Genomic DNA, 17,608 nt, shown 5'->3' with positions numbered 1-17,608 from the left:
CAGGCCCTATATCTGTATCTGTGAACTTTATGAGGGCAGTCTGGTGGAAAGTAGGGGAAGGGCTCCAGGATCTGTGTTTATGAAGATCTAATGATTCTATCACACTGCATAAAACTTTATGAAACTTCTAAAATTCTGCCTGGAAACAGGACATTTAGAATTCTCCTTACCTCACTAGGTCAATTGGCTGGTATTTATAAAAGACTCCATAGCTTGCCCATTCCTCACACAGGAGCTATAAAATAAATCACAAATGAAAGCTAAAATAAGGCATCACGTAAATGAGCTGTTTCTCCTTTTGTTCCAAGTTACTGCACAGTTCGTGTTGTGCTCTGGTGTCACTCTTCTTGTGGTTGCACATACCTCAATCGACCAATACATGCATCTGCATTAAGTATGAAAAACAAGTTTGATGGTTTGGCACACTGCATGCTACAATGATGAATTCTACTGCATTAAAAGCTCTCCAACAACAGGACTAATGGATAGATGTAAGGGGGATTTTATGATTTGTTGCAAGTCATACATCAGTCAAGTCTTTAGCAGAATGGATGTGGGTGTGAAGGATGGTTGTTCTTGGAGTTATTAGAGAGAGAGAGACACACACAGACACCAAACTGGAATAAACTAGTTTGCTGTTGCTGCACTAATATTTTGCATCTGTAGAGAGAAAATGTACTGAAGTGTCCAAGAAACTGCATTTAAGATCTTAAGAAGAACACAATGGTCTTCACTCATTACTTTCAGTCAGGATTTGGGCCAAAGAAAATAAAGGTCACCATTAATGGCTCACAAAATGAAATTAAATACTCACAAAACTAGGTTCATCTGAAAGCACTCAATTTATTACATAATTTACATTGTAAACAAGACTACACTTCTGAGATTTGATTCTTCCTGACCCAGTCCAATTCTGAAGAGAGAACAAGGAGTTATTAAACTGGCTACTTGACATCCTTCTTGCCATTCAGCACATTTTATATCTTGCCACAGAATATTAGTTTTGGTACAAAAATCTCATTGATTTCTGTGAAAGTTCTTCACACAGAACCAGGAAAAATAAAGCCCTAGATTCCCATGATCTACCTGCGAATTCCAGGACAATGATAATCTCTCTATTTAGTTTTTTTTCTTTAGTTTGATATATTAATATAAACAATATAACAATGATTAATCCCTACAAGCAATAGCAATGAATAGGTCTGTTTGTTCTAATGGTCACCACTGTCTTCATTCAATCATTTGACAATGGTAAATCCTCTAAAATTTAAATGCATGAGTTGGTTGCTATCAATATGTTTCTTTAACTGTAATATTTGGTAAGAAAAAACCCAAAACACATGAAATGTAGCACAGAGAATCAGAATCAGATTAATTTAACCAGCAAGTGCATTCAAATTCTGAAACACCAGGATTCATTTAAAAGTTGCTGCTAACTGCATCTTTTTTCCCTTTGTTTCTAGTTTAATTTTAACCAATTTAGCATTCCACCTATCATCACAGGGGTCACTTGCACCTTAGTTCTAGACATGAGGAAGCAAGCAAGTGAGCTGCATGCTCACTTATTTTCCACTACCAGAGCATGCAGTAGGTGACTGGGCATGGAGATGGGCATAGCCTGCACCCCATCATCCCTACTTCTGGCTGGAATGGGGGTATAGGCCAACAGCAAATTACGAACCTAACATGCAGCACAGGGATAGCTGGGCAGGATTTAATTTGGAGGTGTGCCTCTGTGTGTCAATGCCAGCCATGGCTATCCACTTGCGTGGTGCAGTGTATGCGTCACTTTTACCTAAAGCTAGGCTTAAAGTCAAACCCTCTCTCTGAATTAACAATTAAAAAACAGTAAGTGGAATAGTAAATAGCCCATGTGGAGCTGAGAATGGGGATGTGAACACTGGCCTATTTACAAAACCAAAGAGTGATATTTTTCTTTAGAGTTTTATTTAAACTGATTCATAGAAGCAAAATAATTAAATCATAAAAACTAGCATTGCCTAATTGTTAAATAATTAATTAAATAAAAGGCTTCTAACTCGTAGACACAAGGAGTTCTAAATTAATTACCCTTAGGTGCAGATAAACCAATTTCAGATATTTTGTTCATATAAGAATAGCTAACAACAGGCTGATGTTTCCTAAAATCATTAGCTTATTTGAATCACGATGTGGTGAAACCTGACATCTCAGCAGTTTACAATTCTACCATGAAATAAAATAAAATTAAATAAAAAAACCCAAAAGCCTCATTGGCCTCTGATTTCGGGGGCCCGATCTCAGATGCCTTTTGTCTGATTTTCAGACATGCTGACCACCTGCACTTCCCACTGACTTCATTTGGAGTTGTGGGTATGCACCAATTCTGAAAGTCAGCCCCAAGAAGTCTCAAGTTTAGAAACCCAATAACTGAAGCCCCCAAACTTTGTGTCCTCTTTTGAAAACTTTGGTCTTAAGCTTTTTGTCTCAGTTTTTCTGTCTGCAAAATGGAAACCCCTCTTCTTGGAAGCATTATGAGAATTAAGTTGATTATACTTACAGAACACTATATATGTACCAAATATTATCTTGTGCAATTGTCCTTCCATAGTTTATTATACCTATCTTATGACCTTCCTCCTCATTCCCACTTTCTTGTTTTTTCTATAAAAATATTATATATTTAAAAATGGAAAAAAAAAGATCTGATGAAATTCTCTCTCTCTCTCTCTCTCTTAACACGGTGTCTTGAAACACAGTCAGTCTGAAGCACCCTGCATCAGGAGAGTAACAACATCCTTTAAGTCATGAACTTGGCTAAACTGGAACTAAGTGAGATCCAATACTGCCAGTAGGGCCTATTTGGGAGATGAACTGTAGCACTCCTTAGCACAGGCTGGGACTTAAAGAATAAAAATTTGCCCTTAACTTAGTTACATACAGCAAAACCTTGTTTGAAACCAGGCAATCTTTTTTTGCCCAATAAATTCTAAGTATCAAAATGGTTACTTTTGAGATTATTTTCCTCAGGGTCAGGTTCTGATTCCCTTACTCATGCATAGCACTCATGCAGTATAGCTGGGAGTGATTTACATATGTATGTGTGAGCAGGCCAGGAGTGGTTGCTCTCACAGCAAAGCAGTGTAAAAGGCACCCCAGGTTGGAGAACTGAGGGGACACAGCTGTCCATCAGTCCAGATTGTACTTAATGTCACAGCAACCTTAAGAGAAATTAGAATGTAAATGTTGACATTTTTCCTATGATGATGTGAAATGCACCATTATTACATGGGGTAATTTATACACATCCATGTTGGAGTAAAATTTACATTTAGAAATACTTCTGCTATATGGCACTGATTGCCTTTCCACGATATTTTCTGGGAAATCTTGGCAAATGTCCAGTTCCCGACAGGTGACTTGTGAGGCTAACACTCTTGAGAACTTGCTGAATCACATATATCAACTTACTTTTCTGTCATTGAGCTCAACATTTTCACCTTCGTAGTCACCCTTTAAAGAAAGAAAAATGGCATCATCCAACAAGTCACACCCAGAGCCGTTATGCGGCTCACATACCATGTATCCCACTCACGTAATGCATCAAAAACAGAAAGGCAATTTGTAAAATAATGCTGTATTATATGGGGTCATTTCTCATGGCACACTTTGTCTTCTGTCATCGAGCACATGAAGAAAAAGTAATAAAGTCAGTCACAGGGTAAAAAGCAATGAATAAGTAATAAAGGCAGCCTAAAAATGTTAAGGGAAGAATGTGATTAGAGATAGGCCCACATCTGAGTGATATTTGGGGTTTAGTTCATCCATTATAAAAAGAGGAGACCAGCTTAGAAGGCTGACCCATATCCAAATTGTCCCAAAGCTCAGGGATGATTAAATCTGGGGCTTTGATTTGGGGTCATTTCTAAATATGATAAGGAATACAATTATGGAACAAATAAAATATACATATCAGTGGCTATCAGTAGCTGTCTACATGTCTAATAAAGCACAGCAGAGCATTAGCATGTACATGAAGTAGAATTTATTTAATCTTTTTTGAACGCTAAATGGTATCTCTATAGCAGATGCTTGTGATAAATGCCAGATAGACAAAAGGCCGGATTCTGATCTCATTCACACCAATGTAAACCAGTGATAAACCCATTCAAGTCAATGAAGTTACATTAGTTTTAAACCCCCTGCAAGTGAGAGGAGTATGAGGTTCAAAGGGCCTTTTCCACCACTGCGTTACTTCAGCTTCACATCACGATCCTTTATACACTCACAGAACAGGTGCAGCAGGGGCATCAAACACTGCTCTATAGACATTCATGAAGCCTCTATAGGAAGGGACCATCTGTAAATGTTTCAACACCAGCCCCTTCTCAGTCTCTTGGGTAAGGGTGTCAATTAATGCTAACTGTGGTGCACCCATCAGTCCACTTTGGCATGGATAGTGATCCCCAACTCATTTTATAAGACCATCAAGTCAGAGGATGAAATCTTTGGGTCACTACCAACCCGATACAGATCCACACCAGTACACCTGTGGTAAAAGACTCCATATAAATTTCCTTACTGTCTGATCCTACCAATCTCTACTGGCACTGTACATTAAAGTATTTGGACACTTCCCCAATGGCAACCCATTATACATACAATCACTGACATTTGCTATTTATATAGGGGGATGCCAGGGGATTTAGACCAGGAAATTAGTCACTTGGAGTACAGATATGAATACATTTCCTCGCCATAGTGCCAGAGTCCTTGGGAGCAGAAGGTCAAAAAGTAGCAAAAGTATTTAATTTGCCAAGACACATTAATAACTCCACTAACTTTATATTAAAGTAGCATTTTTGATGACCAAGGGAACTAACTTGGCAGGTATTATTAAAAGCCAACACAGCTGACAGGTAAAGACTGTACAAGTTGTGAAAACTCATTATAAAAGTGGAGTAGGAAATTAAGCTTGTGAAACACTAAAGATGTTTGGGATGATGCCATTAATACATAACACACTAAGGATTTTTTGGTGTCAGATTGTAGAAATGTAAAATATATTCCAAGATCACTTACATCATGCAAAGGATATGCAGCACTGTAAACTCCATTGGCAAGCAGACTGGTGATTCCTTGAAAGACAAAGGCATAATAGCAATGTACAATTTTAAATTTGGACAGTCTCAAGTTAACATCCAACATTTCTGAAGAATTCCCTCAAAATAGTACTCATTTGGTTAGCTAATAAATCTTCTGCCATCTAATTCCTCTCTATATAGTTTCATTTTCATTCATACTGATCATTAAGCAGGATTCATTTTACAAAATGGAAAACTGCAGAGAGTAAGAGGAAGTCATATGTTTGAGAATGAAGAATTAGGAGACAATGACTTGAAACCAGTCATTACAATAAATGACATTCTCTGAAAAGTCAGTCTGATTTGAAGAGCAAGGCTGCAGATTTTAAAGCAAAAGGCTGGATCATAAGAAGAATATGGCTGGATTGATTGTGTAAGGGAACATACATACTAGGGTTGCCAACAGTTCCTTATTACAAGGGACGTCCCTTATTTTTAAATCTCTGTACAAGAAGGTCGGGAGTTTCCGAGTGCTGCAAAAAGCAGCAAGAAATACCCCAGGCAAATGTAGGTGAGTACTACTAATTATTAGTATTACTAGTATCAGGAGGAGGGGCGGGGAAGGGGTGCTAAGAAAACAGTCCCTTATTTTTGAAATACAAAGTTGGCAACCCTAATACATAGGCATTCATCATACACTCAGAGTTTTTGAGATTGGTTAGCAAAGTTGTAGGGAAAGCCTTTGCAAAGACCTTGGCATAATACTTACCATATTTACCACATTTCCATCTTTTATTTAAAAGTGTAGTTTCCGTCTTTCTTCCCTCTCCTGTCCCTGTTTACACATTTGTCTATTAGTTACATGCATGAGCCTTAAAGCAGTTAATGCTGCATCTATAATGTGTGTGGGGTGGGAGAGCTCTGTGGAGTTTATTCTCTGCCTTGTGGAGAGTGATCTCATTCTTTAACTTTGGGATTAATTAAGAGAAGTGAGGACATAACAGGAGAAGTTATACATATGATTAGAATTGTGCAATGGGAGAAGAATGCACTTAGAAATCTCATCTTGCTACAGAATTCCAAAGACTGCTTAGCAGGACACAGATCCTTGGAGGCTACGGTATATAATTTCGAGATACTGTAAGTTTTATTACAGCTGTTGGCATTAATATAGCTACTGCCAAATATGGAGTTTCTACAAGTCTTTGAATGGGTCTCGTTACCCACTGAAGATAAGTTTGGTGACTCTGCTACCTAATCTTGAATGATGACTTTTAAGATCACGTCCTCAGTTGGAGTAAATTGACATTGTTCCATTGATTGTAACAGAGCTAAGTTGATTATCACCAGATCAAAATTGGGCCAATGTGTATAATAAGAGTTTAAGAATATTACAAAGAGAAAACAAAAAACCTGACATATTGTGGTGTGTTCTAGCTAGACAATTGATTATTGATCCCTCACTGACATAACAGCATGGGTCCGGATGTAGAGAAATATAGGGTATGTCTACACCAGTGGTTCTCAAACAATGGGGTAGGTCTCCCAAGGAAAGCATGGGAATGTGCCAAGGGAGGCACGGACTGGGGGGGGGGGGGGTTGGTTTTTTTTTTTTTTAAGAGCTTTGGCTGTCAGCCCCGGTGGCTGGGGCTCATGCAGAAGGTCCGTGCACGCCTGGGAGACAGGGATAAAGGGTACAGCTGGAGCCATACCACGTAGGCTCGGCTCTCCTTCTCCCCCACCCCCATCCATCAGCTGGAGGTGGTAGGGCTCTGGCTCTCAGCCCCAAGGTGGCAGCAGCAGCACAGAAGTAAGGGTGGCAATGGGGCGCTAAGTTCAGTGTGAAAAGTGATATTGATGAGTGTTATTTTTCACATGGTCTCTCTTTCTTCTATACTGCTGCTGGCATAGTGCTGCCTTCAGAGCTGGGTGACCAGCCAGCAGCCACTACTCTCTGCTCTGCCTTCAGTGCTGGGTGGTGGTATATAGACTTGGGGGGAGGGGGAAATAAATGACTACAGACAAAAAGAAGGGGGCCTGATCAAATAAGTTTGAGAACCACTGGTCTACGCTATCATGTGGGTACGGCCTCTGACACATGCCCGAACCCCCTTACCATCCATGGACATGGATATGCTCTTCAATGTAGATACACCCTAAGAGCATGAACCAATGAAGGGTGTGTTTTTTGGTACTCTGGACATTTTTACAAGCTCATTGAGGCCCTGATCCTACAAGGCATTAAGTGACTGCTGGAGGAGTTGCTGAGTGTCCTCAACCCTCAAGAGGTGCTCAGCACCTTTCAAGGCCATACTTTAAAACAAAAATCCTACCAAGACTGCACAGTTATCAAGCAGTAAGAATTACCTGCAGGTTTCATACTACCTTCAGTTAGAAATAGGTAGCAGGCTGGTAATGCGCAGCTCTAGTGATTGCACTGCTGAGGATTTGAGCACCCCACCTACTACATATGGACATGAAAAGTTTTGGACTACAATTCGCAGTTTCACAAGTATGCACTAATAAACAGCAAAAGACTAGCGTGTTCACTGGGCAGCTTTGTTATTTCTACTTGGCAGCAAAGTTCAGAGGAAAGCACTTCCAAAATATCCCAGTGTTACTCGTATTTGTTCAAATCTGTTCCAAAACTTTCTTTGATTATATAATGACTGAACATACAAGGTCAGATGGAACCACACTGATTTACACCCACTGATTACGTGGCCCAATCACCTCTTTATATCATGCACTGTGTGTGGTTTTTCCATGCCCATGTCTGGTGAAGGCGGAAGAAGCAGGGGGACCCAAAAACATAACATCTTTTTCCTCATTCAAGTAACTGTTAATGTGGTTCCTGTTTCTGACCAGGAAAGCGAGAAAGCAGCCAACTCTAGGACAAGATTCCACACTGAGCTGTGGGACTTTCCCCCTGCCACTGTGAAAGTTTGTCATTTCGACTGTGAAACCAATCCAACAGGAGCTTTGAGAAAAGGAGGCCACTCCTGCATTTGGATTTTCCACATTACAGGAACAGTGCCTGGTTGCACTCAAAGTAATCTTAAGGCATATAAGGATTCGCCACCTGTACACTGTAGGTTATGTCTTAAATTGCAAAGTCAGAGTATACAAAGCACATCTGGCTTAATCATCCCTCCATTATTAGATGGATTTCTTAACAGCATTTTTGTCACTATTTTGTCAGAGCTACCTGTAATTCATACTTGTATTTAACTACCTGTGGACAAATGAATGTTTTAACAGTTTCCAGTTTTTCCATTTGATTTTTGTCTTCCATGGGATATCAGGTGTGGAGATGACTGGACTTGAGGAAATTTAGTTTTTGCCACACATGATTTGGTTTATTATGAGCTATTTATTCACTTCAGTGCCATAGTTTAGTGGATCCCTGCATATCATAATCAGTGTTAAAGAGACTATAAAACAGCTGAAGAGGGAATATATGGTCAGTAGGTCTTTATCAGGGTGACCTGATTTTTATTTCTTCCTGTTAATGAATTTAACAGTTGGATCAGTTCTGAAGGCTAAAATCCCACATCCATCGGCAGCAGTAGTGTAAGTTTCTCCTCCACTTTGTCACTGAACTGGAGAGACTACGTCTACTTCTAGTGATGAGGGATTAATCTAGTCCCCATGCCTACTCCCATACATGGCCTCTCTGCTGAGTTAGTGAAGAATGCCAACAAGTGCCAACTATGGGAGAGTTTTGAAGACTTGTCAACTGAGACCATTTCACACAAACCCTTAAAGAGATATCAAATGATAACAATTTTAGGTGACTATTGAAACAGACTGGATTTATGTGGCTGGATCTAGACTGTGATCCTTAAGCTGCTGAAGTCCATGGCAATACTCTCATTGACTTTAATGTGGATAGGATTGAACCCCTAGTGGTCAAGAAATGACCACACATTATTAGCTCTTGGGCCATATCTTAGTGTTTTATACTGCCATTCAGTCCCTTTGTGAATGACCTCTTTGTGCCTGAAAATATTAATCTTGCTTTACAATTTGCTTAAAGATCTGACCATAAAATTGGTTTACAGCAATGAATCTACATCTTTACAGATGAAAAATGTTCCTGACTAAACATAAATCAAAAACACAATAACTAAACTAAATGAACTTAAATCAAAACATGGAGGATAAAAACAAAACAAATGAACAAACCATCCCTTCAGTTGCAAATTTGCAAACATTTGTGACACCTGAAAATTATGCTGATCTCAAACCTGCGTAAAGTTCCTTACCCATGCTGTACTTGGCTTTGGTACATGTTGTTCTTTTCAATATTTCATAAACCTATATTTGCAAGATGGAAGAAAAGAAAGAGTTACTTGAGATACTGCCAGTGGACATCAACATGTTCTGTGCAAACAAATCTTTTTCAGAGTACAATCCAAATAAAAGTTATTGGCACAATTGAGCTGTTGATCACAGCTAGTAAATCAATGTTCTCTATTAAAAGCTTGATGTTATTATGTTTTAAAGAATGGGGTTATTTTCATATACACTTTCTGTAGAAAGGGGGGAAAAAAGCTTGATGACTAAACTGCCAGTTAGTAAGATATGTGATTTTTATTTGTTTGAGGAGGAGTGTGTTAGATTTAACTGTTCACTATGATAGTGATGCTATTCATAGGCGCCATAGGAAACACATAGATCCCACATTAAAGACCTTTTCCTACAAGCATCTTGTATGTTGCTAAACTGGCATATAGCGCTAGATCCTCAGCTGGTGGAAATTGACGTAACTTCATTGACTAAAATGGTACTGTGAATATTTTACTACCTGGGGATCTGGCCCATTAGATCTAAGCAAAGCTCCAAGTACTCACCATTTTGTCAAACACTGAGTTACACAATAAAATAACTCGACACTAAAATTTCCGAGGCATAAGGACTTCAGTGCCAAAAATGGCATTTATTTATTATATAATTTATTGTCAAACATGTTTGTATGTTCCACCAGGCAGCCTGAGTGGCTGAATAATCACCCCTGTAGTAAAGAGATGTGCTCTCATGCAATGAAGCAAATATTGGGCTGGAGGGAGGCTAGGGGAAATTCTTTTATAATTAAAAATGAATGAAAATAATAAATAAACCCTGTGAGGGAAAGCACTCTACTCCCCTTTGCCCTGTCTGGTCACAAAGTGGTTTCTTCAGGATGCTGGCCTGCTCTATCTCCTGTACACCTTGTCCCAGCCAAGGGCAACATCATGCAATTTCCTTTCCCTCTTGAATTGAGTGGGCAGGTGGATATATGGGACATTCCTCGCTTCTTTCAAGGCAGGCGATAACCGAGGGCGCTGTTGCTCTTCTTACAGATATTCTAGAGGGCCAATTAATGTTTATAACTTGCTAGTGCAGCCACATCTATAAGTTAGTGCTTTGAGAGAGTGCACCAGTTTCAGAAGTGCAATATGAAGGACTCTACCACACAGACCTTGATGGAGCCAAAATAATCTTTGAGGTCTATTTGGTAAAGAATTTACATGCTAAGGATGCCCAAGTATACTCTGGCATTGTAAATTATATGCCTATTCATATAAACATTCAAAGGGTTAATTTTGGATGTCTTTGCTTTTATCTTATGAGGTAGGTATATGACTCATCACCACAGAATATGAGTGCCTCATAATCATGGATGGATTTTATCCTTGCAACATTGAAGTGAGGTAAGAAAATATTATCCTCATTTTACAGATGGAGAACTGAGACACAGAGTAGACTAAGTGACTTGCCTAAGCCCAATCAAGTTCCCTATCCACTAGGCCAACCTTCTTCCCGTCTGTCATTCTGCCTTAAATCTTACTGTTTGCAGTGTTGGTCCCAGGATACAAGAGATAAAAGGTGGGTGAGGTAATCACTTTTCTTGGACCAACTTCTGTTAGTGAATCAGACAAGCTTTTCAGTTCATGGAGTTTGAAAGCTTGTCTCTTTCACCAACAGAAGCTGGTCCAATGAAAGTTATTACCTCACTCACCTTATCTCCCTTAAATATTACTATTTCTTAACTTGCTTGAGCTCTTGCTCTCGTTCTCACATATGGCAACTTGGTTGAGCTGAGGGGTTGTTACAGAAATCAATTCAATTGTCTCATATGTTTACTAATGATTATATGTTATAAACTATAGTTCTATCAACAAACAACATAGCTCTTCTTGAGACACATGCATTAGCCTCTCAAGGGACTGCCTGATCATATTGTCTTCATCCTTGTTCCCTGAGCAAACCTCATCTCCTCCCTTTGCTCTTTTCTTAATTTAGGGCTATATTGTGACTACCCCCCACCCCGACATAGCCAAGGGGCATGTCTGTGTGTGAGGATTCCCTTAACATCATACAGCTGTGTAAGGGCTACCCAAACCATAGTGTCTCGGGATGCTCAGGGTCTATACAGCAGATGAGCAAGGAAACAAGTGGGCAGGAAGTTAGAGGAGCCTCAGAGGAATCATTCCTCTATTATTATTTGCACCGAGAGGTCTTAGATGAGATTGGGACGCCATTATTATTATCTGTATTATTGTAGTGCCTAAGGACCTTAAAGAATACCAGAACTCCATTGTGAAAAAAATGGCAAGAGACACCCTGCCCAAAAGAGCTTACAAACTAAATGGACAAGACAGACAAAAGACAGGAGGAAACACAGACACAGAAAGGTAAAATTACCTGCTCATGATGATGTCATAGGTCAGGAACAGAGCCTGTAATACAGCCTAGGTTTCCTGACTCCACATCCAGTACCCTATCCACTAGACTACATCACCTCTGACATGCCTAAGGCACAATCTAGTCCTTAGATTGTAAATGCTCTTGGGGCAGGGACTATGTCTTTATTTGCATTGCACGTCTGTGGCACAAAACAATTAAATAATAATAGCAGCTCTTCAGAAGAGCTCTGTGTAAGCTTGAAAGCTGGTCTCTCTCACGAATAGAAGTTTGTCCAGTAAATGGTATTACCTCACTCACCTTGTCTCTCTATGGCACTTCTCCTACACACAGAGCATTAAGTCCTGCAATGGAGTTGTAGGGGTGTAAATTAGGGCAAATTTATAAAATGCTGTACAAGCAGTATACGAGGGAGTGTGTCTAGTGAACAGAACACCAGATGTGGAGGCAGAATCTGTATTCTGTTCCTGGCTCTGAACCAACTCACTGTGTACCTTTGGGCAAGTCACTTCACTCCCAGATGCTTCAGTTTCACCATCTGTAAAATGGTGACTGACTTCCTTTGTAAAGAACTCTGTGGATGAAAGATTCTATACACCTGCTAAATATTATTAGAGTTCTGACAATCTACCCTAGCACTGACTAAAGTGCACCATAGAAGTGAATGTCACAAGTTAACATAATAAGGGGGAATGGTCATTCAAACAATAACTCCGATTGAAATTCAGTGACTTCTGTTCCTATTAAGCTTGGTTTAATGTAATTTTTGTTGTTGTTAAATACAGATATTATTTTAAAAGTTAGGAGATGTTAATCCTGCTCCATAGCCCAATGCTGCTTTAAAAATATCCACCAGTACCAGTAATGCCTAGCTCTTAGATAGTGTTTTTCATCAGTAAATCTCAAAGCACTTTACAAAGGAGGTCAGGGGCCTCACTTTACAAATGTGGGAATATAGGCATAGGAAGGGGAAGTGACTTGCCCAATGTTACTGAGCAGACCTGTAGCAGAGCCAGGAAAGGCATCCAGATCTGAGTCCAAGTCCATGCTGCGTCCCAGAATTACTGAGACTCTAAGGGTACGTCTACACATTTGGTGGAGTGTAAAGTACAGACACTGCACACCAAGTGAGCATGTGTATAAAGAGCAGTGTAAATGGTGAGGCACAGCTTAGGTGGGCAGAGTAGAGTAGAGTGCCCAAAATGCCTGAACCCCCAGTGAATATAGCCTACATTGCTCTCTACATGCCCCAACAACACCTCCCATGTCTACGCTGCTATTTTTAGCAATGTAGTGTCCCGCTGCCTGCCTGCTGCCAGAGACTTTCCCAGTTGTAGTGAAAGGCTCCAGCAATATTGAAAGGCTCTAGCAGGCGGAAAGCTGTGTGGAAAGCCTCCCCAATGCCACAGTCTTTCCCTGTCGCATGTATCTACACACTGCAGTGAGAAGTGTGGACACCCCCTGCCTTTCACATGTTTCTACATGTATAGTGCCTGTACTCTACACACCACCATAAGTGTGGACAAAGCCTAATAGAATCAAAACTGAGTTACTATGCAAAAGAAGGCATACTGTTAATCCCAAACAGTATTTAGCAGCCACACTAGAACTGTGCACTGGAAATGCTTCATTTTGTTATTTAACCAATTTCTGTCATTGACAATTAGTGGCGTTTGGTACTGGGAGTTTGGATTAAAACTAGCAAAGGAGCACTTGAAACCCACATCATGATGGGAATACCCCTGCTGTAAATGATTTTAAAATACAATACTTACTATCGTGCTTCTAGTTTTGCTGTCAAAAAAGGACTCTTTGTCAGACAAATCAAATCTGTTAAAACATTAGAAAGGAGAAAAAAAGATTGCACATTAGGTAAAAAGCTGCCTATAATTTTCTACACTTGGCGACCTCTTTTCATTTATCCTGAGGATCAGTAAAGTTTACTGCTTGTAATGAATGTTATTGTCAATGAATAAACATAAAATGAATCTAATCTAATATCCCTTCTAAAAGAAATGCCCATCCCAAACTCCCCGGTTTAGGGGGTTTGGCAACATGGTTCATTGGTTTTATAGATTCATAGATGTTAAGGCCAAAAGGGACCATCATGATCATCTACTCTGACTTTCTGCATAACACTGACCTAGCATTTCACCCAGTGATTTTTTTGATCTAGCCAAGAGTTCTTTTGTTAATCATGCTGGGCCATCTTTTGCCTCCTTTATCCAATGATTACTCTAAAAGTAGTTTAATTGAAAGAAGAAAAAAAAAAGTGAGACAAGATGTGTAAGATCCTTTTCAATCTGAGTACAAGTTACTAAATCTGATCCTTAGTGATACTCGGGCATCTGATTGTTTTATTAGATGAACATCCCTCATGCTATAAATTCTCTTATCAGGTCAATTTCTACAAATCTGGGCACATACCAAAGGTGACATACTCTGCAAACATGTCATTTACATGCAGCCAGATTCTGCCTGATACCATCCTACTGCACAGCACCCTTTCATGTTCTGTGTCCACTAAAGGTAAAAACAAATGTCTGTGTGGTGAAGATGCTGCGCCCAGCCTCTGCTTTTTCCATTTTTCCTGACATGTATGTATACACAATTGAAATTATTCTTGAGATCTCAAAATGGGCCCAAACCTGTTCCTATTGAAATCAATGGCAAAACTACCACTGACTTCAAGGAGAGCCAAATCAGGCCCTCTCCTTGTAGATGCTACACAATACATGTATTTATTACCTGCCCATATACTATTAAGGAGGCTATCAGTTATGTTTATCAAACCATACTCGTATCTACAAATCTTACTGAACACTTCGTTTTTGCAGTGAAAAGGACCATAGTAAAACCATAAGTATTACGATATAAATTTATCTTTGTAGTAAAACAGACATATTTGTTACTCTGTTCAGGAGGGTTGCTACATATACTATATGACAGCTAAAATGAACACAAATGCCACACAAAGATTCTTAAAAAGTCTGATTCCTGCACAGTGAATTAGATAAGATTTCACTTATTATGAAAAGGAAAAGTGTCCATTTTAATGATCACTACTGCAATATCAGTGCAGATGAACATTTTTCTATTAACCTATTCATGCCTGTGTCGCAAGTGGTATTACAAAGTCTGGATCCTGTTGATGCAAATGGTTAATTTAGATGAAGCTTTCACTTACAAGTGTTGTTTCTCCCGGGAGAAGGGGTAAGAGAGGCGTTTCACTGTTTGTGGTTTGAGTTCTGCTACTTTTGGCTGGATAGGTTCTGTTATTTTTTGAATTACAGAATTAATTTTTTTCAAAAGACCATGGGCTTGATTTATCTGATACACCTGAGAAGAAGGAAAATGAACAATTAATACTGTATTGCTCTCAAAATTATTCATAAAAGATTCTGAAGTATAAGGAATAAAACCATCATTTAAATAAATACACTCAAATAAACTAATGAGGAGCAGTGTGCTATCGCTCTACCTTCTTTAAAAGGTTGAGAAACAGATGGACGGGTTGTGAAAGGGGAAAATTGAGGCAACCTCAGACTCCAAATGTGCCCTAAGAGTCAAATCCTGCCCCTTATTCATTCCAAAGGATAAGGCTGGACCGCTTCACAGAGCTAAAACCATAGAGCTACTCCGTGGCAACTATAGCAGCTTAAAGGTTGAAGTAACTTCTGTGGCCCTTGTAAGCCACTCTGTGGGGTGAAACCAAGGACTGGAAGATCCACATAGCAATGGATTCCTTTCTCCCAAGAACTGATGAGTGTAACCACATCAGGAGCACACTTCTGATCTCCATGGTACATAGGGAAGCTTGCATGTGAATGCCCTGCACCACGGACTTTTGGCATCCCACCTCTTCCATGTAATGGAACCACAGTGGAACTACTTTTCACCAGTGCAGTAAGGGCAATTTGGGCCTATGGTACCAAACAAGTGCCAAAGTTATACAGGAATTGCATTAGAAGATAAAAAAAGAAAAGAATAAACGTCACAGCCTGAGCCACAAAGTTCCGCTCTACAGCCAGAAACAAACTACCTAGATGAAGGAGTTTGGTTTGAGCTCATTTCTAGGCGTAGCCAAGTGAAAATTCATTCCTCATTTCTGCTAGGTACAGGAAATAACTGGACTGTGCCTGAAAGCTTAGAAACCTCTCACTCACTCTCTTGACAAAAATGCCCTTTCCTATGTAATACAATTGCTCCAAGGAACTTAATGGCCTTAACAAAAGAGGAAACACAATTAAAGTAAACAAAGTGATAAGTGGGCTAGGATGCTACTAATACAATATTTAAACCAAAAGTTTAAATTTAGTTTTACTTACAATAAATTACTTTGGGCTTTGAGGCTGTCTCTTGTTCCATTAGAGACTTCTTTCTCTGCAGTGTCTGGAACCAGCACTTAGGATATCATTAAATATTAATCCACCTCTACGTTATGTTCATTGAATAGGTACAGCTACATATCAAAGATTATTTAAATTTTGGTCTCTGGAGAAAATACACTATCACTTTTATAACGATATTCCAAATATTCCGAAGGGTAGTTTATTCTAAGCTAATTTAGTTCCAGACCCTGCAAACATTTACATGCATGATTAACTTTATGCACATGAGTAGTCTCTGAGCTCAATGGAACTATTTGCATTCAAAATGCTATTCCCACACGTGTTTTCAGGATTGGGGCTTTGCTGGAGTAAGAAAAAATAAGCATCCCCCATAATGTATATTTAAGAGTCCATTATCAGCTGCAATCTACCATTTCAAAATGTACTGAAGGTATGAAATACTGTACAAACTCATTTGTATCATGTGAAGAATAGGACCAGAAGCTAGGAACTCTTGATTTCTGTTCCCAGTTATAAACATGATTCTTTCTGTAGGGTTAGGTAAGTTAATTAGGCATTCCTCCTCAAATTTCCTTATGTGTAAAAGGCAAATAGGAATACTTATCTCCCTCGCAAAATTGTTGTGAGGATTAGTTAATGCTTGTAAAGTGCTGTGAGGATGAAAAGCCCTACGTAAGTGTTGTGTGTAAATTGTGTGTGTATGTGGAGGTGTGACTTTTGGAGAAAAAGAAAATTATCACGAACCTTTTTTGTGGGCATCTTGAGTTTCAGAAATTCTGCCTCCCGGCACAAAACATTCCAAGGTGCATGTATTTTTACAAATCCAACCCCATGTATTTTAGTCTAAAAAAGGAAGAAAGAGACAATAATTCAGATGAAATAAAATAAAATGCTATTTTTCTTCCAGTTTCATACATATTGAGGAATCAAGTAGCCTCCACCAGACAACATTATAAATCTAATCTGTTTAAAACAAAACTGGGGAACAACTGCTTCTAAATAGCTACGATACTATCATTGAATAAATCTTCTGATTTACTGTCCACAAGGTGCTCAAACCACAAACATGAAACACCATTGTCCTCCAACAAAATAATTATCCCAAGGTAGAATAATTATCTTATTTTAAAGTGAGAAAGTAAGAGTTACTTGGAAAATAAAAGGTATTTCTTATGGACAAGGAAAATATACCCAGTCACTCACATTTGAATTAGACAAGAGTATGTCTACACTGCAATTAAAAATTCACAGCTGGCCCATGCCAGCTGACTTGGGCTTTCAGGGCTCAGGCTAAGGGACTGTTTAACTGTGATGTAGATGTTTGGGCTCAGGTTGGGAGAGTTGTAGACATACCCAAAATGGCCTGAACCTGTGAGATTTGAGCATCTTGTGAAAGGTGTTAAATGGATTGATGTAAATGGAGTTGAGGATAGTCAGCAGCGTCTCACAACATATGCTCAGAACCTCTAAGGATCAGAATGACAGTCGTCTAAGAGGCCAAAA

The 17,608-nt window shown here is 39.2% G+C and overlaps 1 protein-coding gene across 1 annotated transcript in view; it reads right to left on the bottom strand.

Annotated features, from left to right (window-relative positions):
- The window catches only part of ANO1 (anoctamin 1), a 126,359-nt gene that overhangs the window by 53,918 nt on the left and 54,833 nt on the right, over positions 1-17,608 (bottom strand). Inside the window, exons 5-12 of the mRNA XM_075129482.1 lie at positions 16,850-16,948; positions 14,941-15,092; positions 13,529-13,583; positions 9,332-9,383; positions 5,833-5,898; positions 5,062-5,117; positions 3,451-3,492; positions 171-235 (exon numbers count right to left, since the gene is read on the bottom strand). Coding sequence (XP_074985583.1) covers positions 171-235; positions 3,451-3,492; positions 5,062-5,117; positions 5,833-5,898; positions 9,332-9,383; positions 13,529-13,583; positions 14,941-15,092; positions 16,850-16,948 — 587 coding nt within the window. The remainder of the gene's footprint in view (positions 1-170; positions 236-3,450; positions 3,493-5,061; positions 5,118-5,832; positions 5,899-9,331; positions 9,384-13,528; positions 13,584-14,940; positions 15,093-16,849; positions 16,949-17,608) is intronic.

This window comes from Caretta caretta, chromosome 6 (assembly GCF_965140235.1).
Source record: "Caretta caretta isolate rCarCar2 chromosome 6, rCarCar1.hap1, whole genome shotgun sequence".
Taxonomy (NCBI): Eukaryota; Metazoa; Chordata; order Testudines; family Cheloniidae; genus Caretta; species Caretta caretta.
The sequence above is the reverse complement of the archived record's forward strand: the minus strand, read 5'-3'. Positions and strand labels throughout refer to the sequence as shown.